At 56.7% G+C, this 24,244-nt stretch overlaps 1 protein-coding gene across 11 annotated transcripts in view; it reads left to right on the forward strand.

Moving 5' to 3' along the window:
* DOCK6 (dedicator of cytokinesis 6) overlaps positions 1 to 24,244 on the forward strand; it is a 66,910-nt gene that overhangs the window by 2,270 nt on the left and 40,396 nt on the right. For 10 of the 11 annotated variants that reach the window (XR_013229698.1, XM_077329975.1, XM_077329976.1 and 7 more), the window contains exons 2-17: positions 5,357 to 5,447; positions 10,879 to 11,054; positions 12,492 to 12,554; positions 13,932 to 14,061; positions 14,423 to 14,635; positions 15,470 to 15,555; positions 15,726 to 15,792; positions 16,113 to 16,262; positions 17,047 to 17,127; positions 18,876 to 19,032; positions 19,400 to 19,527; positions 20,287 to 20,380; positions 21,526 to 21,688; positions 22,468 to 22,585; positions 23,795 to 23,865; positions 24,081 to 24,219. Coding sequence is in view for 10 of the 11 variants with exons in the window: in XM_077329975.1 (XP_077186090.1) it covers positions 5,357 to 5,447; positions 10,879 to 11,054; positions 12,492 to 12,554; positions 13,932 to 14,061; positions 14,423 to 14,635; positions 15,470 to 15,555; positions 15,726 to 15,792; positions 16,113 to 16,262; positions 17,047 to 17,127; positions 18,876 to 19,032; positions 19,400 to 19,527; positions 20,287 to 20,380; positions 21,526 to 21,688; positions 22,468 to 22,585; positions 23,795 to 23,865; positions 24,081 to 24,219 (1,927 nt within the window). In the remaining variant the exon portion in view is untranslated. Of the gene's footprint in view, positions 1 to 5,356; positions 5,448 to 10,625; positions 10,778 to 10,878; positions 11,055 to 12,491; positions 12,555 to 13,931; positions 14,062 to 14,422; positions 14,636 to 15,469; positions 15,556 to 15,725; positions 15,793 to 16,112; positions 16,263 to 17,046; positions 17,128 to 18,875; positions 19,033 to 19,399; positions 19,528 to 20,286; positions 20,381 to 21,525; positions 21,689 to 22,467; positions 22,586 to 23,794; positions 23,866 to 24,080; positions 24,220 to 24,244 lie in introns of those variants that run through there. The other variant, XM_077329978.1, reaches the window with a different exon arrangement.

Here is a 24,244-nt window from a genome sequence, read left to right on the forward strand (position 1 = left end):
ACTCATGGAGATTAGGCATCTTTGGGAGATGTTTTATCTTTCATAGGTAAACGCTTTAAGATGCTTTGGGAGGATCCTGCGTTGAGCAGGGGGTTGGACTAGATGGCCTGTACGGCCCCTTCCAAATCTGATTCTATGATTCGAACATGAGAACTGGCTAAGAGTGGCAACTCCTAATTTGGAGAGCCAGGTTTCATTCCTCACTGCTCCTCCACATGCAGCCAGCTGGGTGACCTTGGGCTCACCACAGCACTGATGAAGCTGTTCTGACGGAGCAGTAATGTCAGGGCTCTCTCCGCCTCACCCACCTCAGAAGGTCTCTGTTGCGGGGAGAGGAAAGGGAAGGCGATTGGAAGCCACTTTGAGACTCCTTCGGGTAGAGAAAAGCGGCATCTAAGAACCAACTCTTCTTCTTCTTCAGTAATCTCAGGGCTCTCTCAGCCTCACCTCCCTCACAGGGTGTCTGTTGTGGGGAGAGGAAGGGAAGGCGAATGTAAGCTGCTTTGAGACTCCTTCGGGTAGAGAAAAGTGGCATGAAAGAACCAACTCCTCTTCCTCCTTCATCAATATAAAGCAGTCAAAATATGAAGGTCACGGGAGAGCATCAGCCCACATGAGATGTCAAAAGGAAACCACAGTTGGTAATGGAAAGGAGATGGATTGCTCTCTGCCCGCCAGGATTTCCTTTGTAAGGGTGGTTGTGTTAGCTATTGGATTAGTGTAGAGAGCCAATTCAGAAGTTGCCCAGGTGTGGACACAGGGGTGCAAGCTTCCCCCTGAGGATAGTGCTCGGGGCCCCCAGGCGAAGGGGACTTCATGGACTTTTGCACACGCGTCAGTTTGCAGGACGTGAGCGGAGCTGTCAAGGGAGGTCATCTTTTTGTGGAAGGCACACAGATGTATGAGACATGCATGGTATGGGGCAGAGCGGTCTTCAGGGGGCACTGTTGAGGGATCTCCAATATTTGGGTTTGCATGGGATAATAAGGGAGGAGGACGCAAGATTGGGGGGGAGGGGGCTGGTCACAGGCAGGTCAGTGTTGCACCTGCAGGGAAAGCGAGGTATGGGGCAGAGCGGTCTTCAGGGGGCACTGTTGAGGGATCTCCAATATTTGGGTTTGCATGGGATAATAAGGGAGGAGGACGCAAGATTGGGGGGGAGGGGGCTGGTCACGGGCAGGTCAGTGTTGCACCTGCAGGGAAAGCGAGGTATGGGGCAGAGCGGTCTTCAGGGGGCACTGTTGAGGGATCTCCAATATTTGGGTTTGCATGGGATAATAAGGGAGGAGGACGCAAGATTGGGGGGGAGGGGGCTGGTCACGGGCAGGTCAGTGTTGCACCTGCAGGGAAAGCGAGCACTTTGGTGACTCATTACATCTTAGAGAACAAAGGCCTGTTGCTTCAGACTGACAAGAACACCCACCTGGATCTATAGATTTATAGTATGGTTTTATTGCAGATGTTAGATAATTTCTGTGACAACCAACAGAAATATTCTCCTCACACTTCCCTCTTTACAAAGAAAGCTTTTGATAAACCCTGGAGAGCCTCGTAAATTGACAATATGTTTACATTTGGCTCAGATATTGTTTTAAACCGCATTATTATTCTTAAATGAGCAGAAGGGGGTGTTTTTTAAATAAACCTATTCCAGTATTTTTCCAGCTGCCGTAGCCTAGTGAATGTCTTGCAGCTCTTTTGCTCCTCCCCGCTGCCACCGCCTTCGCCTTCTGGCAGAGGATGTTGCCCTTGCTGCCCTTGGCTTCCGGGAGAGAGCAGCTTCCTGAGCTCACAGAAAGGGCCAGGCAGTTTCCTGGACCCAGTCCCATGGAGACGAAGGCTTGGCCTGTTTCCTGGAGGGTCCTCCTGAGCCCTCGCTTGCTTCCGGCCTCCTGGCCTCCCCCTCCCGGGAGCGCCTGGTCATCCTCTTGGGGGGGGGCATCTGTTGTCTCTTCTGTTGAGCCACCTGCTGGGGATCTGGACTGGGGGTGGGTGGGTGGGTGGGGGTTACTGCTGTTGATCCAGGAAGAAGCAGCCACTAACAGCCATGTTTCTTCACAGCCTTGCTGGGACTGATTTTCTGGGTATTTCCCATGGGGGTGGAAGGTGGGGGGCCCTCCTGGTCAACCCCGGGCAGTCACGGTGTGCTGCTGGCCCGCTGTCCATGTAATGCTCTCGGAGGTGACTTTCGAGCCTTCTCCTCCTGTCGCTGCTCCGCAGGCTGGCAGCATCAAGGGAGCCGGACAGGACTCCAGGGCTCCCCGTCACTGCATCCCTGGATTGCTGCAGGGTCCATCCCTCTTGTGCCAGAATTTCAAAAACCAAACACTTGACCTTCTGCCCTCCCCCACGGCTCAGGTCTTGGGGAGCATCTGTTCTAAAACCGCCTTCTGAGCAGCTTTGTCCTCTGCAGCTTGTTGCAGAAGCTCCATGTCCTGTCTGTGCCGCCACCTCAGCCCTGCAACTGGCGTTCTGAGAGGGTGGACAGGCCCCCCCCCTGCCCCCCTGGGACCGAGGGTGAAGCGGAGCCTCCTTGCTTTCCAGGCACGTGGGTGCCTGGTACAGCCCGATGCCTCCCAGCTGCCTGAGCAGAGCCTTTGTTTCGTGGGCAGGGCCATGGAGCACCCCTGCGGGAGCACACCCTTTTGGTGCCTGCTGGCGCAAGTGGGCAGGCGCAAGCACTGGTCTTGCTCCGAGACAGCAGCAGTGTGCCAAGGGCCATGGCCAGCTCCAGAGCCTTTCCATCCAGCAGGGGAGGACATGCTCGGAAGAGAGAGGGGTGGATGCCAGGCCTAGGAGTCCGACTGCAGTGGCAGGATGCTCGGGCCCTGTGTGTCCCAGATCAAGAGTGGTTCTCCATCCTTGTTTGCGCCTCCCAGAGTGTCCTGGGGCATGAGAGGGAAGATTGGAATAAGCACGGAGGGAAGGAGGAGACGGTGGAGAGGCTGAGGACTGAGGGGAGATTAGTGCAAGAAATGCTAGTACAGGAGAGGGGTACAGAAGACAAGGGGACCAGTCTGTTCTGGCCCCCACGGTGCCTGTTTACAAGCCCCTTCCTGGTCTGCCTGCCTGCCTGCCCGCCCTCTGGACCCAAACTGTGGTGCTGGTGCCTGCCTTGAGGGACCTCCTTGGGGCCCACGTTCTGGAAGAACCATATCCGCTGTTGTCTTTCTGTGCAGTGGCTTAGCTCTTCCCAGCGAGTCTTCCCTGATGCACCCGCTCTGTCTGGGGCACTCTCTGCAGGAGACCCGGTTGGCCCGTTGCTGTGGAACAGCCTGCCTGAAGCAGCCCAGAAGGCCTCCGCCTGTCTGGTGATGCTGCCAGACAGAACAATTCTGCAGTGCTGTACAAGCTGTCTGGACCTGGGTCAGAAGAGAGATGGACAAGGAGTCCTCCATGGGGGTTGGGTTGCATTTTATTTATTTTATAGAAGATAGATGTCCTTTAATCTGGAGATCTGCCTCCTTTGTCAGGCACCTTGGGAATTTGTACACCCAAAATGGCTGCTGCAGGAGGCGGGGCCAGCTGCTGAACCACTTTGGGGGCCTCCCTTCAGGCCAGGGACGTTTCCTGGGTGGTGATCATCGGAACTGCCATAGGTTTTTTGGTTGCCTTTTTTTTACAAACCTGCCCAGCCCACTAAATCTCCAGTGGTCAGCCAGAAGCCTGGTTGGGCAGAAGCCCCCCCCCTCCCCCTGAGAGCCAGTTTGGTGTAGTGGTTAGGAGTGCGGACTTCTAATCTGGCATGCCGGGTTCGATTCTGCGCTCCCCCACATGCAGCCAGCTCGGTGACCTTGGGTTCCCCACGGCACTGATGAAGCTGTTCTGACCGAGCAGGAATATCAGGGCTCTCTCAGCCTCACCCACCCCACAGGGAGTCTGTTGTGGGAAGAGGAAAGGGAAGGCGATTGGAAGCCGCTTTGAGACTCCTTCAGGGAAAGAAAAGCGGCCTATAAGAACCAACTATTCTTCTTCTTCAGTAATATCAGGGCTCCCTCAGCCTCCCCTCCCTCACAGGGAGTCTGTTGTGGGAAGAGGAAAGGGAAGGCGATTGGAAGCCGCTTTGAGACTCCTTCAGGGAAAGAAAAGCGGCCTATAAGAACCAACTATTCTTCTTCTTCAGTAATCTCAGGGCTCTCTCAGCCTCCCCTCCCTCACAGGGTGTCTGTTGTGGGAAGAGGAAAGGGAAGGCGATTGGAAGCCGCTTTGAGACTCCTTCAGGGAAAGAAAAGCGGCATATAAGAACCAACTCTTCTTCTTCTTCAGTAATCTCAGGGCTCTCTCAGCCTCCCCTCCCTCACAGGGTGTCTGTTGTGGGGAAAGGAAAGGGAAGGCGATTGGAAGCCGCTTTGAGACTCCTTCGGGGAAAGAAAAGCAGCATCTAAGAACCACCTCTTCTTCTTCTTCCCTCTCCAGGAACACTTGGGAGGTGCCAGGAGAGGTCTCAGTGACCATCACATTGGGGATCGGTGCTTTAATTTTAATTATGTGATTTATTCATTATTGTGCTATCATTGCCTGCCATGGCCCGGATTCCTCAGGACAGATGGAGGCTAATAAATATATTGAAGAAGTCAGTGTGGCACAGAGGGAGCTCTCTCTCCCTGGGGGGGGGGGCTGGGGGGGGTGGAGCTGTTGCTCAGCTCCATGTGGGCATCTTCCAAGCTCTGTGAGGAAAGGGCAGCTCTGTCTTGAGGGGGGGGGATGGACACTCTCCTTGGACTGAGGAGGAGGAAGAGGGAAGGGAAGGGCTGGAGGGCAGGCTCTGTGAGGAATTCCAAAAGGGAAAACATTTCATGGGAGGTCCCCCCCCGCTAGTGATCCCCAAAAGGCCTTGAAAGGGGGGAGTGTGGGAAGTTTTCCCTGCCCCCCAGGCCTTCCAGACGTTTTGTTGGAGCCTGCCCTCTCAAAGAGCAGTCACTGAAAGCCAGGGTCGCTGAATGGTGAAGAGTGTCAGCCTAGTCTCTGGAAAGCCCAGATTCAAATCTTCACTTCTGCCCCTGAAATCCGCTGGGTGACCTTGGGTCACTCACAGTTTCTGAGCCTAACCTACCTCACAGGGTCGTTGTGAGATTAAAGTGGCGGCAAGGAGACTGCTGCGGGTCCCCAGTAGGAAGAAAGGCAGGGTATGAATGCTTTAGATGAATAATTTCAGCCATACCATCCCTGATACGTGCGGTCAGTTTAGTGGGCAGGCGCAAGAGTTGAGCACAGTGGCCGGATGGCTCCCTGAGGGGGCTTCGCTCCCTTTCTCTGCCTGTGCTTCTGCCCGATGCCCTTGAGGAACACTTCGAGAAGTGCCCCTCTGGACAGTTGTGCAGCCAGAAAAGGGACCGTGGCTACTTGTCTCTTCCAGGACGGTGGCGGCTGAAGTGCGGAAGCAGATGTCCCGAGAATACAGCAGCTCCCCCCAGCTCCCCAAGAAGCATGGTGGCGCCCCGCAGGCGGTGAGTTATCCAGGGCTTGTGTGTGTGTGTGTGGGGAGGGGGCGTCTCTTCCCAGAAACAGCCTCCCAAGGGCAAGAATAAGAGTCACTTGCAAAAATAGCCGGTATCTGAGGATACAAATTTTTCTGGGTGCTGTTTCAGGAGGGAATGCCAGTTCAGGTTCCCGCAAGGAGGGTCATGAGGGGCTGCTGAGAGGGGCCTGCCCATCATGGGAAAGGGCTGCCTCATGCCATGGTCTCCCTCACATTTATGCAAGAAACCCGAGCTCTTCACATAGTTGCTTCACTCTGGATTCTCATCTCATGGACTGATCTCTATATTTTTATTGATTGATTGATTCATTCATTCATTCATTTATTCATTTATTCATTTATATACCGCCCTTCCCTGAGGTTCAGGGTGGTTTACATGGAAAGTAAAAACAATACATCGAACTTAGTTTTTTACAACATATGAATGAACTACAACAATAGTGACATCACCATTAGTAGCTATAGCACAGGATAACACCCTATAGCATTTCAACAGGACCAAGGTTCAGAACGGGTGTATGGATTCCTGGGAGGGAGGTTCAGGGGCCCTGCAGATGTTACTGATTCCGATCAGCCTCAGCCAAATGCCTGGCGGAAGAGCTCCCTTTTGCAGGCCCTGCGGAACTGTTTTAGCTCCGTCAGGGCCCTGATCTCCTTCGGGAGTTCATTCATAGAATCATAGAGTTGGAAGGGGCCATAGAGGCCATCTAGTCCAACCCCCTGCTCAACGCAGGATCAGCCCAAAGCATCCTAAAGCATCCAAGAAAAGTGTGTATCCAACCTTTGCTTGAAGACTGCCAGTGAGGGGGAGCTCACCACCTCCTTAGGCAGCCTAGTCCACTGCTGAACTAATCTGACTGTGAAAATTTTTTTCCTGATATCTAGCCTATATTGTTGTACATGCAGTTTAAACCCATTACTGCGTGTCCTCTCCTCTGCAGACAATGGGAACAGCATCATGCCCTCCTCCAAGTGACAACCTTTCAAATACTTAAAGAGGGCTATCATGTCCCCTCTCAACCTCCTTTTCTCCAGGCTGAACATTCCCAAGTCCCTCAACCTATCTTCATAGGGCTTGGTCCCTTGGCCCCAGATCATCCTCGTCGCTCTCCTCTGTACCCTTTCAATTTTATCTACATCCTTCTTGAAATGAGGCCTCCAGAACTGCACACAGTACTCCAGGTGTGGTCTGACCAGTGGCGTATACAATGGGACTATGACATCTTGTGATTTTGATGTGATGCCCCTGTTGATATAGCCCAAAATGGCATTTGCCTTTTTTACCGCTCCATCACACTGCCTGCTCATGTTTTGTTTACAATCCACAAGTACCCCAAGGTCTCGTTCACACACAGTGTTACCTAGAAACGTATCCCCCATCCAGTAGGCATGCTTTTCATTTTTCTGACCCAGATCCAGAACTTTACACTTATCTATTAAATTGCATCTTGTTCTCATTTGCCCATTTTTCCATTGTGTTCAGATCTCGTTGAACTCTGTCTCTATCTTCCGGAGTATTTGCCAGTCCTCCCAATTTGGTATCATCTGCAAACTTGATGAGTAGTCCCTCCACCCCCTCATCTAGATCATTAATAAATATGTTAAAAAGTACCGGACTGAGCCCTGAGGTACTCGGCTACTCACCTCCCTCCAGTCTGATGAAACACCATTGACAACAACTCTTTGAAAATCCAGATTGCAGTCCTTCAATTTATCCATCAGAACATCATGGGGAACCTTATCAAAAGCTTTACTAAAATCCAAGTAAACAACATCAACCGAATTTCCACGATCCAGCAAACCTGTCATTTGGTCAAATACTTCTTTGTCCAAAAAGGATATTAATGTTAAGGCTATTGCAAAAGGGATGACATGCACCCTTCAATTAACATTAACAGTCTTTTGTTTAACTTATTACTATATTTTTAATTTTTAAGATAAATCTTAGTATTTTAAACATTCTTGGAATATTTTAATTACTTCTCAACATGCACAATGTCTCTGAAATATTAACACTGTGTCTTTGAGAGACACCGAATAAAACTGCACTAAAAAACATGCTATTTATTAATGGTACAGCTTTCAGGAATAATAAGTAAATTTGAAAACCACCTTGCTAATTAATGTCAGTCTGCTGATACCTTTACATATTAGAGCCCTTTAGTGCAAAAACTAACTACTGACATTTTGGGCTGTATCAACAGGGCTGTATCAACAGGGGCATCACATCAAAATCACAAGATGTCCTAGTCCCATTGTATACGGCGCTGGTCAGACCACACCTGGAGTACTGTGTGCAGTTCTGGAGGCCTCACTTCAAGAAGGACGTAGATAAAATTGAAAGGGTACAGAGGAGAGCGACGAAGATGATCTGGGGCCAAGGGACCAAGTCCTATGAAGATAGGTTGAGGGACTTGGGAATGTTCAGCCTGGAGAAAAGGAGGTTGAGAGGGGACATGATAGTCCTCTTTAAGTATTTGAAAGGTTGTCACTTGGAGGAGGGCAGGATGCTGTTTCTGTTGGCTGCAGAGGAGAGGACACGCAGTAATGGGTTTAAACTACAAGTATGGCCCCTTCCAACTCTATGATTCTATGATTCTAATTCAACTGGCAACCACTGTAGTTGTTGGAGAACGGGCCAAGTGTGGGACCCCCGTGGTGTTGCTGTGAGAACCCTGGCCGCTGTCTTTTGGACCAGCTGTAGATTCTGGATCAAGGCTAAGGGTGCTAGTAGCTTGGCTTGGCAGAGATGGTAAAATGCCATCTGCGCTACCTTTATGACCTGGGCTTCCAGTGTGAGGGAAGCATCCAGGATCATGTCCAGGTTCCTAGCGGAGTGAGCCATTGAGAGCTGCACACCATCCAGGGTAGGCAATTGCGCTTCCTCACAGAGACCCTTCCCTCCGTTTAAATTTGGCTCCTAGCAGGATGTGCTGCATCTGGAGCAGGCAGCTATAGCCTCCCTCCCAACAGTGGCTCGCTGCTTAGGTGAGTCACATGACCAGTCTTCCGGGGGCGGGCTGGAAGATGGGATTCCTGTTGGAGAACGCGCAAGAAGCCGCCTTACCCCTCTCTCAGCATTGTCTGCTCAGACTGGCAGCATCTCCCCAGGGCCTCAGGCAGAGGGTGTCTCCTACTCCTCAGTCCTGCAACTGGAGGTGCTGCCAGGAATCAAACCTGGGACCTTCCGTGTGCCAAGCAGAGGCCTTGCCACTGAGCCCCGCGTGTCCAGAGCCCTTGTGTTGGGCCAAGTACTCAGTAGTCAGACAATACTGGATGTGAACTTTTTGTCTTAAAAGTTCTGAACAAACATGAGAATTGAAGCCTGGTTGAGCCTGGTGCTTGTGGGGAAAGGGGGCTCTGGGTTTTGCTTGGTGTGGGGGTGGGAAAACTGTCCAGCCGAGTGTGGCTTCCCTTCTTCGGTTCCCCTTCCAGCTCTTCCAGTAAACCATTTTTAGGGGCTAATTCCACAGGAGGGTTTGCACGTCAGTCCTCTGCCACTTAAAGGCTTAGCTTAGTGTTTTCCTTTGCACTTGCGACTGAAGGGGCTCACACGCTTATCCGAGCACTCTTGGACCATGTCCGCCCTGAGGACCCACCCAGCCATTTCTGTTTTTAAAGTTTGGCCTTGGACCCCCGACTGTTTCCAAAGTCCACATTGTGAGCCCTTGATCCCCTTTGCCATCTGCTTGCCCCCAGTCTGAGCCCCCACCCCAGTATTTCTCCTCATGCCGGAGTGACTGGAAGCCTTTGTTACCCCCCCCCGCCTCCCCTTGTGCATCCTGATGAAAGCAGCCAGTCACCTGCTTCCTCCATGTCTGAAATCGTGTTGCCTTTTTTTGTTGTGAAAATCAGCCACAATTGCGTTATAAGATGATTCTGCTGTAAAAATATTATCCCCCCCCCTCCCTGCTGCTTACATGCCGCGGCCCTCAGCTTTAGTTAATCCTCTTTTCGCCCCGTTGAAGTTCATACAAGACAGGGACGAACACTTAGTTAGAGCAGTCCTCTAGGGAAGCAGAGAAGACAACCACCGGCATCGAAAGAGGAAGCCCAAAGGCACCGTGTGCCCTGTCAGAGGTGAGCAGGCCAAGGAGTGCCCCAAATGCTTTGGATGCTTTAGGATGCTCTGGGCTGATCCTGCGTTGAGCAGGGGGTCGGACTAGATGGCCTGTATGGCCCCTTCCAACTCTATGATTCTATGACTCTATGATTCTATGAAAAGGCTTCGGGAGAGCCTGCCCGGGGACCAAGCCCCGAGGCCCAGCCAGGCCGATGCCAGCAGTGCCCCTGGAGCCTGCCCCAGCGGGCTCTGTCCTCCCTTCCAAACGAGCTAAGCAGAGCTTTTGGCCCAGTTCCTGCAGAGAGGGCGCATCTGGGAGCACCAGGATGCCTGGCCCAGCTCCGGTTCCCCAAGCGTCCAGCCAGGCAGAGCTCTTGGGCCCGTCGCTCCTACTGGCTTGTGTGCCTGAACAGAGGGCCACGGAAATCAGGCTGACGGCATTAAAAACAGGAAAAGAAGCTAAGAGAGTCAGAGTCCATTCCACACCTGAAAACACTACAGTCTGAGCAAAGATGAAAGAAAACGTGAGCTTTCTGACTCTTCTGTTTCTGCGTGAGGCTCCCACACAGCAGGGCTGTCGCGCTCCTCGGATTCCTTGGGGTGAGGAGAGCAGAAAGGTCACAAGGTCACCGATTTTTAAAGGAGGTCACACCGATTTTGTATAGGAGCAAGGTAGCAGAACTCCAAATTGCATGGAAAAGTGCAAATAAAATACGGTTGTGACTCAAGTAATCCAGAGCGACTGACAGTTGGAAGGATCCAGCGGACCTAATGGATTTCTGCTGTGCAGCGACCCAGGAGATGGGTCAGCTGCCCCTCATTCCAGAGCTGCAGAGCATCTTCCCAAGGTAGGAGGAGGAACAGGGAGCCTTCAATATTCACAGCCCTGGAAGAGGATGTTATTTTAAATATATATGTAAGATCTCCCTGTTCTCTCGGGTGTAATGCTTGCAGTGGAGAGCCCTTAGAAGTCATCCAGCCCCCCCTTGCAGCGTCTTGTGCCCCTCCCCACACACACACCCACCCTGTGCTCCTGGCTGCTTCCTGGAGTTCCTTCCTCCTGCTTGGGGTGTGTGAGGGAGAGAGTTGGAGCCTTTTCAGAGATTGCTGTGGAACAGATTGCTGCTCTTTGCAGCTCTCTAATTGAACAATTGTGTTGGGAGGATTTGTTGGGAAGAACAGACGGTGGACACGGCTAAATATTTGGGGAAGTGCTCCTCCATATGCCACAACAGGTCTGTATCAGCAGGGACAGAGAGGTGCTGTATACATGGAGGGAAGGAGTTGCACTTCGCCCCTCTTGACCTGTTGGCTGCTCCCCCCTGGCTTTCCTCAGGTGCCTCTCACAGAAGTGGTGCCGCCGGTGGACTTTGAGGAGTGCGTCAGCCGCCACCTGTCCGAAGTGGAGCCCGGCCCCCTCCATGATCTCGTGGAGTTTCCTGCGAATGATCTGGAGGTGCTCCATCAACCCCGGGACTGTCGGACCCTGGAGCCGGGGATCCCCGAGGATGGGTAAGGCAGGAAGTGACAGGGACCTGCTGCAGTCCCTTGAGGGAGCTGCTCTCTTGGCTGCCTGCTGTCCCTTTCAGCTCTGCCAGGGATCCCAGGACTCACGAGTTGGCCATTCGCTGGCCTTACGCTGGCCTTACTTGCTGGAACCAGCCTGCTTCTTCCTTGCAGGCCCAGGTCCGTCCTGTCCGGTCTGGTTGCCAGTTCCAGGTGGGTGGCCCTGGGGAACGGCCACCGCCCCGTGTACTTCAGGGCTGCAGCCGAGAGAGCCAGGACCCCTAGCTGCCCCGTCCACCTCTGAGGCCTCGCCTTTGTGGACTCCCACAGCCCCAGCTCCTAAGCACTGTGGGGGATGCAATATTGCCGGGGTTCACCCCCCCCCCCGGGTCTTCCCTTTGCACTTCCTTAGTGCTTCCAAAGCGGGGGAGCTCTACGTGGATCAGAGAACCATGGCCCCCATTTCTAAAAGATTTATTAGGAGAACAGGTTTAAAAAGCACAGAGTTAAACAAAAGAGACAAAAGAAACTGGATAAAACACAACCCTTCTGTCCCTCTGCTAAACACCCCCCATCCGATGTGACGTACAGGGCAGGCCCCTTTGCCTAGAGAGGTGCCAAAGTCTCCTTGCCTTGCTCACATCCCCTCATCCTTCCCTGATGATCAGCAGGCCGAAAGCCCAAAACGACCTCTCTGGGGGCTCAATCCTATATATTTTTCCTGTCCCTCTCAGGAAGTTCCTCACCTAGGAGTTCTGGGAAGAAGAAGTCCCCCCCCCCCCATTCCAGGTACCTGCTTCCTGGCCAGGCCAATTAAAATGTGAAAGGGAAGGTGAACAGAGGCTCAGCAGCCCCTCCCCTTGCCCTAGCCCAGGAAAAATTGCCCCTTTGAAATAGAAATGGGGCGTTTTGTCACAAGACTTGCAGGTTTTGTGAGGGAGGTGGGGGAGGGGGCTTTTGTGGTACTGATGAGCCCATAATTCAGCAAGCGGCCTTAGATTCTCAAAGGTTCCCAGTTGCAGGCATCTTTAGTGTATGCCATGAGTTCGAAACCCATGAAGGGAGAATGGCATGTGAACCTGGCTCATAGCAGAGGCTTTGGGTTGAATGTTGAGACCGGGCAGCCCGTAAGAGCAGAGATTTGTAAGCCGGACTCGGGTCTTCCTGTGGCCGAGTGGCTCAAGGGGGTCCCCGCCTGGGAGTGCCCCACAGATCCAGTTTGTGTGTGTGTGGGGGGGTTCTGTGTCGCATTTGGCTCCTCTCTTGGGAAGTGAGCAGGACTCTCTTCCGGCAAGGCTGAGGGAGGCCAAGAAGGCTGGAGAGCGACTTCCTCTAGATCCGTGTTGGGGGTTTGTTAGATGTGTGGGGAGGAGCCTGGCTAGCTGGTGGGGGGTTTCAGTGGGCAGCCGGTTGGCTTCAGGATGTGCCTTCTGTCTTCTCCAGCAATGCCCGAGAGCGGGACGCCATGCAGATCTACAAGGAGAACTGGGTCATCGTCCAGAGGAAGTAGGTCTGATGTTCCTTTGCCTTTCTGGTCACCAGCTGAGGAAAGGGGCTCAGAGGCGTCCGCGTTCTTTGTTTTTAAGCATACTGTTTACACACAATCACTCTTCAGGGTCCAGTTATCTTTTCTAGCCTTTCACAAATCTACCCAAACATAGAGTCCAAAACACCACAAATCCCCCCCCCCAAAAAAGGGGGGGGAATGCTTGATTGTTCTGGCGTTTCTCCATAGCAAAGTGGATGGGTTGAATTTTATTAAAAATGCTTTTGTGTTATGGTGTTACCGCATGGCAACACAGAATTTCTTTATTATTATTATTAATTTCAGGGCTGGAGGGGATGGAAGTTTGAGTCCCCCACCCCCCTCCGAGAGAACCTCTGTGCTATGATTGGTGGTTTGCTGTGATTGACAAGCCGAGGAGCGTGGGGGGGGGGAGAGTTAGACTTGCTTTCCAAAAACCGCAATGAGGCAGAGAGAAACCCTGGGAGGGGTCTCTCATGAGGGGGCTTGCAACTGTGCGTTTGCTCCTCCGTGTGGAATCGGTTTGACAATCACTTGCACTTCCCCCAGAACAGAACGCTTGCTCCAGACTTTAATGGGAGGAGGAGGAGGGAGGGTGGGAGGAAGGAAGAGCTGCAAACTCTTTGTGGACTTTCTTTGAAAGCTCCCTGGCCTTGGCCGGCTGTCCTTGTAGTGCCCCGTTGTTGGCTCATATAATCCCTTGACCACTTGATGCCCAGAGCAGTAGCCGCTGTGCTCCCCTTGGCCACCCCACAGCCGAGTTGCCGCTTGTGCTGGACACAGGCCCACCCTGTTCCAGGTGCCTCTTCCTGGGAGGCGGTGTCCCAGGCCACGGACAAAGGCTTGGCGTCTCCTTTCGCTGATGATTTACTTTCCCAATTGTGTGACTCCCGTTTGATCAGTGTGCTTCACGCCAGGCCACCACTCTGAGAACGGCCTTTGTTTGCCTGTCCTGCTGCCTTTCTCACAAAGGACTTGAGGTCCGTATCGTCTGTAGGCCAACAAGTGTCTTGGTCAGGCGTAGAAAAACTCGTGAGTGTTGAGCATAAGCAGTGGTTGGCCAACGGTAGACAGACAGGCCTTGCCCCCGTGTCTGACCCTTTGTCAGTCTTCTGACGGGGGCTGTTCTCTGGAGGCGTATCAGCAAAACCCTTGCTAAGGAGCTGCAGTGTGGGTGGTGAGTTCATCCCAAAAGCCATACAGCTTCTAGGATATGCCATGAGAAGGAGGGGGCAGGAGCTGGCCAGAAGCCCTGAAAGGGAGCTGTCCCTGAAACTGCTTGCAGGGCCTGCCTGCCACTCTGTCTCCTCTGCCTCCCAGCGGGCCATGATCCTCCGCTGTCTTCTGCCCTGTCTCAGGTTCCGCAGGCTGAGCACCATGTACAGCGCCAGTGTGGCAGAGAGGCAGCGGGAGAGGCAGAAGAAGCTGCCCAGGCAAGAATTTGAACTCGATGAGGCAGACAAGGAGCACGGCAGCCAGGGGGATCCCGTAAGTCCGGCTGGGCTTGTTAAAGAAAGCTTGTTGGAGCAGCAGGGGAACACAAGTGCCTCAAGCCCCAAAGCTGGGGTCCCCTAGCATAGAGACCGTCCATCCCCCCAGCCGTACCTGACCCTGGGCCCCGCTGCCTTTTGCCTCCCTGGGTTGGGGTTTGCCACCACAAGGGCGGAGAGGGCCGGTCAGTGGAGGCCAGGACACAGTGGCCCCTGGGCTGGGACGTTTGCAGCAGGTGTGCGGTGCCAGGGAGGCAGTGGGTGGGGATGTGGATTCACTACTCTGGGGAGAGGCCTGCCAAAGGGCTGTGAGCAGCAGGCCCTCCCTCCCTCCCTCCCTCCCTCCCTCCCTCCTCCAGGATGACCAGCAGCGCTGCTCAGCCTCCCTGGACGACACCCCACGAGGCAGCTGGGCTTCCAGCATCTTCGACCTGAAGAACTGTGCGGCCGACTCCCTGCTGCCCACCCTGCTGGTGCGCACGGACCTCGAGGAAACGGACCGCAGGAATGAGGAGCAGCGTAAGGAGGGCCGGCAGTGTGAGATCCTAGCCCTCTACCCTGCCCCTGATGAGGTGCGTGGGGGTCCGGGGCCAGGGGGGCTGTGACAGAAGCCCCGGGACTCCGAGGCCCTGTGTGGGGAGACGTGCCTCTGGGGCTGCAGGGGGGTCAGAAATGAGGAGATGGGAAGGGTCCTGCCAGAGGCATGACTCTTTCTACCAGGGAAGGAAAGTGGGAGCTGGGGTGGGGAGTGGGGCCAGCAAAGAGGGGGCCTCTCTGGGCAGCAGCCGGGGCCACCAGCTTTCCTGGGCCCTCGACCCATGAGTCTTTGTAGGGCTGACCAGTCTTCTTCGTCCTTGAACACCAGTTCGGGCCATTTTCTTTCTGGGGCGCTCTGGCAATGCCCCTGCACGCAGGGTGAGAGGGTACAGGCAGTGCACACAAAGAGCAGGACGCTGATCGGAAGCCCAGTCCCACGATGCACTGCGGCCTGGGTCAGCCAAGAGCTGATACACAACTGAGCCTGGGCAGCGAGGGGTGTGTGTGGTGGCTTGGTGTTGTGGTTAAGAGCGGCCGCCTCTAATCTGGAGAGCTGGGTTTGACTCCTCACACCTCACATGAGGACTGTTGGGTGACCTTGGGCAAGGTGTAGTTCTCTCAGAGCTCTCTCAGCTCCACCTGCCTCACAGGGTATCTGTTGCGGGGAGAGGAAGGGAAGGTGATTGTGAGCCGCTTTGAGACTCCTTTTGGAAGTGAAAAGCAGGCAGGCTATATGTAAAACCAAACTCTTCTTCTGATGGGTTTGGCCTTGGGCACACACACTGGGCGCCCCCCAGGGCCGGTGGTTGCCCAGCAGCTTAGAGTGAGTTTCTGACGATGTGGGGGTCCCCTCGCCTTTTGCCCCTTAGGAGGAGGCGGTGGAACGCTGCAGCATCCCAGAGGTTCCCAAGGAGCACTTTGGCCAGCGGGTCCTGGTGAAATGCTTGTCTCTGAAGTAAGTCACCGCTGGAAAGGGAGCCCCCAGGGTCCAGCGCTCTGTTTTGCTGGGTTGCACTCGGGGGGGGGGGGGGGCTGTGGCAGAGCTGCTGCAGCAGAAACGGCCTTTTCCCTCTCCGAGCTCTCCTGTGAAAGACGCCCCCTCTCTCACCCCCTTTCCTGGAGCAGGTTTGAGATCGAGATCGAGCCCATATTTGGGTCTCTGGCGCTGTATGATGTGAAAGAGAAGAAGAAGGTACTTTGGGGCTTCCCTGGCGTGGATCAGAGCCGCTGGGCCTTTCCGCTGGAATCAGGTGGGGCAGTGGGCAGCCAGGGTGCTTGCGGTGGAAAGCAGGAAAAACGGGTGCGGTGTCCAGATCCCGCTTGGCTTGGCCGGGGTGGGGAGCCCTGGCTCAAGAGCTGCTCACGTGGCACACACCCAGAAGGCCACGTCCGGTGGGCTCAGGTCTCTCTCCCAACCCAAGGAGGGGGCTGCTGCGGTGGCTCATGGGTCACAAGGCCGTGTGGAAACATGCCTTCCCCACCCACCCGCCTCCTCTCCACCCCTTTCTGTAGATTTCTGAGAATTTTTATTTCGATCTCAATTCGGAGCACGTGAAGAGCCTTCTGCGAGTCCCCGGCGCCCACTCAGCCATCTCCACGCTCGCTCGTTCCGCTGTCTTTTCACTCTCGCACCCGTCTCCAGACATATTCTTGGTCATCAAGGTGAGATGCTCGATCCAACTCTGTCCCTTGGGCGTCTACCTGCCTTGCCCGTGAGGCCGCTCGGTCCAGCCTGGCTCTGTGGGGGGGGGGGGAGTAGGAGGCGCTGTCTGTGGCTTCTGTGTCCATGCAAGTGCAGAAAATGACCAGTTTTTTGCTCCTGTATTTGCCACCCCAGATAGGGCATGGGTGGTCCTCTGCCCCATGCAGTCCCCCACTTCTTCTGCAGTCCTCCACCCTGGCCATCTGCAGCTGTTCCCTGTTGGCATGCATCGTGGGCAACAATGAGAGCAGGGGTGTCAGGAGAAGGGGCTGAGGGGTGCAGATCCCGGGGTGGCCAGGAGCAAGATGAGGCTCAGGGTGGTTCTCAAGCTCTGCTGGGCAGGGCCAGGAGAGGTCTGGAGGGTCAGCCACAGGTCCAGCCCCCCCCCCCACATCGCCTCCTCCCCCCATGCTGCTGCCCTTGTTAAATTATGGGGTGGGGCTGAGGTTGCCTCCACCTTGAAAAGACTTCTTCCCCTCTGACGGGGGAGGAGTGTTGGCTTGGACAGGTGTTCATTTGGGCCCTGGAGATGGGCTTGGGGTGGGCTGCCAAAGAAAGAAGGCTGGCTTGAGTGCGGAAGATGAGCATCCCCTTAAGGGCTCATCATTCCTCACTGTGGGAGGGAGCTTGGGGGAGAGCAGCCTTGAACCCGCGGAGCCAACCTTGTGGGGGAAGAAAGATGTGTGTGTGTGGGGGGGGGGTGCGTCTCCTTGCCAGTAACTGGCTTTCCCTCTCCTTGTGCAGCTGGAGAAGGTTCTGCAACAGGGCGACATCAGCGAATGCTGTGAGCCATACATGGTCCTGAAGGAGGCGGAGGCCGCAAAGGTAACGGGGGGAGAGTCATGCAGAGTGTGGGCAGAGGGGGCGGATCACACGAGGTTCTGTCTGAGGGAGGTCTGGGGCACGGCTACATCAGAACCTCAGAAGAGCCCTGCTGGGTCAGACCAGGGAGGGTCCATCTAGTCCAGCATCCTGTCTCTCATGGTAGTCAGTTAGCTCCTCTGGGCGGCCGGCAAACAGGTCAGTAACATGAAAACTGCCCTGCTGGATCAAAGCAGTGAGGGTCTGTCTGGTCCAGCCTCCCGTCTCATACAGAGGCCAACCAGTTCCTCTGGAGGTCCAACAGCAGGGCAGAGAGATGCCAAGGCCTTCCCCTGAGAAGACCCTCAGAAGAGCCCTGCTGGAACGGGCCAGGGAGGGTCCCTCCAGTCCAGCCTCCCATCTCACCCAGGGGCCAGCCGGTTCCTCTGCAGGGCCAGCCACAGGGCAGAGAGGCTGAGGCCTTCCCCTGAGAAGACCCTCAGAAGAGCCCTGCTGGAACGGGCCAGGGAGGGTCCCTCCAGTCCAGCCTCCCATCTCACCCAGGGGCCAGCCAGTTCCTCTGCAGGGCCAGCCACAGGGCAGAGAGGCCGAGGCCTTCCCCTGAGAAGACCCTCAGAGAGCCCTGCTGGGTCAGGCCAGGGAGGGTCCCTCCAGTCCAGCCTCCCATCTCACCCAGGGGCCAGCCAGTTCCTCTGCAGGGCCACCCACAGGGCAGAGAGGCCGAGGCCTTCCCCTGAGAAGACCCTCAGAAGAGCCCTGCTGGAACGGGCCAGGGAGGGTCCCTCCAGTCCAGCCTCCCATCTCACCCAGGGGCCAGCCAGTTCCTCTGCAGGGCCAGCCACAGGGCAGAGAGGCCGAGGCCTTCCCCTGAGAAGACCCTCAGAGAGCCCTGCTGGGTCAGGCCAGGGAGGGTCCCTCCAGTCCAGCCTCCCTTCTCCCCCAGGGGCCAGCCAGTTCCTCTGCAGGGCCAGCCACAGGGCAGGGAGGCCGAGGCCTTCCCCTGAGAAGACCCTCAGAAGAGCCCTGCTGGGTCAGGCCAGGGAGGGTCCCTCCAGTCCAGCCTCCCTTCTCCCCCAGGGGCCAGCCAGTTCCTCTGCAGGGCCAGCCACAGGGCAGAAAGGCCGAGGCCTTCCCCTGAGAAGACCCTCAGAGAGCCCTGCTGGGTCAGGCCAGGGAGGGTCCCTCCAGTCCAGCCTCCCTTCTCCCCCAGGGGCCAGCCAGTTCCTCTGCAGGGCCAGCCACAGGGCAGAGAGGCTGAGGCCTTCCCCTGAGAAGACCCTCAGAAGAGCCCTGCTGGGTAGGCCAGGGAGGATCCCTCCAGTCCAGCCTCCCGTCTCACCCAGGGGCCAGCCAGTTCCTCTGCAGGGCCAGCCACAGGGCAGGGAGGCCGAGGCCTTCCCCTGAGAAGACCCTCAGAAGAGCCCTGCTGGGTCAGGCCAGGGAGGGTTTATCTACTCCAGCCTCCCGTCTTCTCACACAGTAGCCACTTGGATCCTCTGGAAGGCCAACAAAAGGGCATAGAGGCTGAGCCTGTCCTTGATAAGGGTTTCAAAAGAGCCATGCCAAGATCAGACCAGAGAGGGTTCCTCCAGTCCAGCCTCCTGCCTCACTGAGTGGTTTCCTCCCTTCTTCCCCCTTAGAAATCTCACTGGTTGTCCCTGGATTACTGCTGGGGTGGGGGTGGATGTGGTCTGTGCTGTGTGGCCAAGATCTGCCTCAGTGACAGGGGTGCCTCTCCTGTGTGCTGCCAGAACAAGGAGAAGGTGGAGAAGCTGCGTGGGGCTGCGGAGCAGTTCTGCTTGCGCCTGGGGCAGTACCGCATGCCCTTTGCCTGGACCGCCATCCACCTCCTGAACATCATCAGCAGTGCCGGCCTGCTGGAGAGGGAGGCTCCGGAATCAGAGGGTGGTAAGTGGGACACCACGAGGAGCACCCCTGCTGCCCTGCTGGGAGCTCTCTGGCGCCGCTGCTGGGTTTTGTGTTCATGATGCTTCGGTTGCCTCTCTGGACCTCCCCACCATGTGCCTTAGCAAATCTCTGTGCCACAGGTGTGAAACAGGGAGGGAGGGAGGGAGGCAGCACCTTGGTTAACATCCTCTGTAAATCCGTAGGAAACTATAATATTTTCTGGGCTGACATGGCCCCTGGTTTGAGGAGAGCCCCGAGCCTTGCCCCTTCTGTGGGGTTTGTGCCGGGGGGGACCAGTGGGGCTGGCGGGTTTGCATGCTGTGAGAACACCTCCCAATGTCTCATGGTGGGCACATCTTCATCCTAGAGCGCAGAGGCACCTGGAATGAGCGCAAGAGGAAAGCACATGAGCGCATGAGCACAAGCGGGGAGGAGACGCGCAGCTTCAGCAACTTCCGCCCAGCAACGCTCACTGTCACCAATTTCTTCAAGCAGGTGGGGGGCTCTGGGCATGCCACCTGGGCTAAAGGGCAGCCTCATTGTTGGGGACTTCTGTACCTTTGGAGCGCTCCTGGGAGAGCTGCCGTCTGGCCTCCTGGCGTGAAGAGGGGGTGCTTTTCCCTCCCCGGCGGGCGAGGGGGTCTGAAGCCGAGTGCTGGCCTCTTCCTGCTCCGCACGGGAGGAGGCGTGGGAGGCTGGGGGGGCCCAAACAGCCACCTGTTCTGCTGACCGTGCTGTAGACAGTCCAGGCTGCAGGGTAGCCTGTGAGGGCTCCTTGCATAAGGCATTTTTGGGGTGGGGGGCAACAGGGGAAGTGAACACAGCCAGGCCAGAGATGAGAAGCCTCCAGGATCTGATGGGGGGGGGGGGCGGGAGAAGCCAACGTGCCACCTCTGGGCCCAACTGTCCCAGAAGAAAAAGAGCATGGTGGCTGTGAGCATCTTTGGTCACACCAGAGGGACTGGGAAGGTGCATCTTCATGCACTTTGCTCCCTGAAGCACTCGTCCTTCCTGGTTTGGGTGAGAGTCGCGGCTTTCCTGCCCCATCTGCTGGTTCTTCTTTGGGCTAGGTCAAGGGGTTCTTAGTAGCCCCTCTCGAATGCGGTCAGGCCAAGTCATCAGGGGAAGACTTGTCAGGACTTGTGGAGAGGCCGTGCTGGGTCTCCTCCAGCCGCAGCCGGCTTCCTCTGTGACTCCCGGCCCCTCACTGTAGTTCCAAATCCCGTTTCCCTCTTCCTCCTCCCCTCCTTTCAGGAGGCCGACCGTCTCAGCGACGAGGACTTGTACAAGTTCCTGGCAGATATGAGGCGGCCCTCGTCTGTCCTGCGGAGGCTCCGGCCAATCACGGGTAAGGGGGGGGAGTGCTGACCCCCTTCAGCCTGTTCTGTAGCCGGTTCTCTGGCCACAGAGCTGGAGCTTCCCGGGGTGCAGCGGTGCCTAGAGAGGGACATCTCCATGGTGACCAGATCCAAGCCCAAACCGGCAGAGGTGGGTGTGACCACTTCCTGAGCAGCTGTTCAGGAAGCTTTAGGGGGAGAGTGGCAGGTGGCTGTGCAGATGCCTCCCCCTCCCTCCCTCCCTCCCTCCCTCCCTCCCTCCCTCCCTCCATGGGGCTGGAGTCCCAAGGGGTCTTCTCCAGCAGCCCTGACTTATAGGAGGCTCTTAATCTGAACTGTCACGTTAGGAAGGAGAGGTGCCTTTTGGAAATGGCACCGTGTTTTGTCCTTGCTCTCTAGCATTTTGGGTGGGGGTGGGCGGGGGGGAGCTCTAGGAGGCCTGAGGCAGCCATTGGCCAGCTGCTGCCACTACCCAGTGCCTGGCAGCAAGTTGTCCTCCCCCCTCTTGGCACTGGGGTATGTGTGTGCGCGCGTGTGTGTGTGTGTGTTTCTCCCCCCCCCCCCCCGAGTCCCTCCTGGCTCACTATTCCCTTCACCCCCACCTCCCGCTCCTTCCGCGGCCGGGAAGCCCGCTGTCACCCGGTTGCTTCAGGTGGAGATTCTATGATTCTGTGATTCCTTCTGGCCTGAGGCTGCTGACCCTCACCTACGGCCCCAGACAGCCTCATCTCTGGCAGACGTGACGGAAAAGGCTGCTGTCGGCCAGAGACCCTTCTGACTCTGGTGGTCTGGGGTGGGGTTGGGGCATCTGATTCCCTATCAGGGGGCTTCATGTGCCCAGTAAGCCAGAGTGTGGGTGGGTGGGTGGGTGGGGGGCCAAGAGGAGGAGGGTGCCCTCAGTGAGAGCCACAGCCCTGTCTGGAAGGGGCCCCTTTGTGGCCCCAGCACCCTGTGCTGTTTCCCTGGCGCTCCGCTGCCTAGGACAAGACGTCATCCCATGGGGTTGGTCGGGAAGGAGGGGTGGAGGGCGCAGAAGCCGAAAGTGCTCCGTTCTCCTCCCCCGCTGCCTGTTCAGCCTCATCTTTCACCCTTGCACGAGGATGCTGCTGTGTTCCCTGCTGTCGGCCAGAGGCACCTCTGATTTGTGTCCTTACAGCCCTGCTCAAGATCGACATTTCGCCGGTGCCCGAGAACCCACATTACTGCCTCTCTCCGGAGCTGCTCCATGTCCAGCCCTACCCTGACCTCCGGGTCCGGCCCACCAAGGAGATCCTGGAGTTCCCCATCAGGGAGGTCTACGTGCCGCACACGACCTATCGGTGGGTGCACCTCCCGTCCCTGCCTTGGGGGCCGGCAAGGGCATTGCAGCCCAGCGCTGTGCTTTGCGGCATGGCCGGCCTTAGCCCCGCCCCGCCCCGCCCCGCCCCTCCTGGCGTGGTGCTGCCAAGTGACTCTGGGTCGGTTTGAATTAGACCTACGTGTGTCACGACCAGACTTCAAGAGGACGCAGCTTCCCTCTGGATTCTGACATGCTCAGGGAGGGTGGGGTCTCTGTTGCTCAACCTGGTGGAAAAGGACTGGGCAGGGGGTGATGGGAGGGAAAGACAGACCCAGGGGAGCGGCTCTGTTGCTCCACTGGTCAAAAAGGACTGGGCAGGGGGTGATGGGAGGGAAAGACAGACCCAGGGGAGCGGCTCTGTTGCTCCACTGGTCGAAAAGGACTGGGCAGGGGGTGATGGGAGGGAAAGAGAGACCCAGGGGAGCGGCTGCCAGTCCCAATCGGCAGCACGGACCTTGATGATCCCTCATCTCCTTCAGAATAGGGCCCCTGTGGGTGTCCCTGTGTTCCGTTCCTGGGGCTGGGTGCGAGCGCTCGTAGAAGCACAGAAGAGGGTGGCATGGCCCAGGACTCCAGGAGCTAGTTGGGGCTGAGGACCACTCCGCCCTCGGGTGTGCTCAGCGGAGCACCCTGGCGTGGCAGCGTAGGGAGTAGGGAGTGTTTCCCTGCCCCTGCTGGGGGGGGGGGACGACCATCCGCCCCAGAGCCTGAGCAGGTGTTCTTGCTGTGGCTGTGCCCAAGGTCTTCCTTCCCTTCCAGGAATCTGCTCTACGTTTATCCCCAAAGCCTGAACTTCAGCAGCCGCCAGGGCTCCGTGAGGAACATTGCGGTGAAGCTGCAGTTGATGGCCAGCGAGGACCCCAGGCAGGCCTTGCCGGTGAGTGGGGCAGGCCCCTCCGGGCCGCCCCTCCAGGTGGGCTTCTGGTGCTTCCCCGAGGGCCCTGGGGGGAACGTGGACGAGGCTGGACTGTCCCTCCTGTCACTGTGGTTTCCTGCTCTGTTTGTGAAAAGACACGTTTGGGGCCATCCTCTCCTCCCCCGTTTTTGGCTTCCTGTGACCCCGTCCCCCTTTTCCAGCGGAGCCCTTGGGGGAGGGGCCGTGGCGTGGCAGAGTCTCTACTCAGCCTGCAGAATGTCCTGACCAGGCTCCATCCTCAGCTGGAAAGATCAGGCCGGAGGGGGTGGGAAAGCCCTCTCCCCGCCTGAGACCCCGCCTGGGCCCTGGTGCCAGCCTAAGCAGGCCTTCCTGGGGGACCCTGATTGGGCACCAGGCAGCTCCCGGTGAGGATACATTTCAGGGCTCCATCGGGCCAAGGGAGTCGGTGTTCCAGGGCGAAGTCTCCATGCCACTGTTTTGAGGAGGCCCCGCTGGGCAGGCTTCAGACAGCCACCTCTTCCGGCTCAGCCAGCCGCACAGGAGAACTAGGCAGGAGCCCCACTGTGCCGTGGAGAGAATAGAGGCAGACAAGCCCAGGCTGAAGCCCAGGCGGGATATCCGGCCCTTGAGCTCTCGGGGCTGGGCGGCTTGAGAGCCTTGGTCTGCCAAGAGGCCCAGGGGGGTCTTTGGGTCAGTTGCTGCCTCTTGGCCTGGCCTGCATCACCAAGGAACAGAACTGGAGGAAGTCAGAAATTGGGGCGTGGGGGTGGGCTTTAGGACAGAAGTGGGCCTAGCCAAGTGCCCAGGGGGCCTCCTAACAGGCATCCTGTGGAAATCTGGGAGGGGGCCAGAGGGCTCAGTCTCTGATTTGCTCTCGGGGGCTTCACAGCGCCCCCTCCCTCCTCTCCTCCTGGCGGGACCAAGAGTGAGACCTGCCTCTCCTCCCTGGGGCAGAAAGGAAACTTGCTGTCTAGTTCTGTCTGCTGGCCTGCAGAACTTCAGTGTGGTTGGTGGGGAAAGAATGGGCAGTGGGTGTGTTAAGGAGACCCCCTGGCATTTATGGCAGGCAATACAAACACTGTGAAACCCCTGTCCTTGGATGGCCATGTCCTCCCTCAGCCTCCATCCCCCCTCCCTACAGCCAGCTGGACCCCTCGTCCCTTTCCCTCTCCCTGCCCGATACTTCCTCTCTCTTTCCCAACACTTCAGGTAATCTTTGGAAAATCAAGTTGCAGTGAGTTTGTAAAAGAAGCCTACACTGCAGTGGTGTACCATAACAAGTGAGTTTAAGCTCTTGTGGTGTTGGGGCAGTCAGTGGGTAGGCTGGGATCTAGGGTGGCTGCCCTGGTGACCAACAAGGCCTTCCACCAGGCTGAGTTGCTCAGGGAAGTGGCTGGTGGTCTCCCCCCCCCCCCAAGCTCTTGCTAACAGGCCAGGAGACCTGGGGCTGTCCAACGCAGCTTCCATCAGAGCTCACCTGCCCACCTCCAAATAGGTCCCCAGAGTTCTATGAGGAGTTCAAACTGAAGATCCCAGCCAACCTGACGGACAACCACCACCTCCTGTTCACCTTTTACCACGTGAGCTGTCAGCATAAGCAGAACACCCCTCTGGAGACGCCGGTCGGCTACACGGTGAGTGACCGCAGGGCTCTGGGGG

Source organism: Paroedura picta, chromosome 3, assembly GCF_049243985.1.
Source record: "Paroedura picta isolate Pp20150507F chromosome 3, Ppicta_v3.0, whole genome shotgun sequence".
In the NCBI taxonomy this organism is placed as follows: Eukaryota; Metazoa; Chordata; class Lepidosauria; order Squamata; family Gekkonidae; genus Paroedura; species Paroedura picta.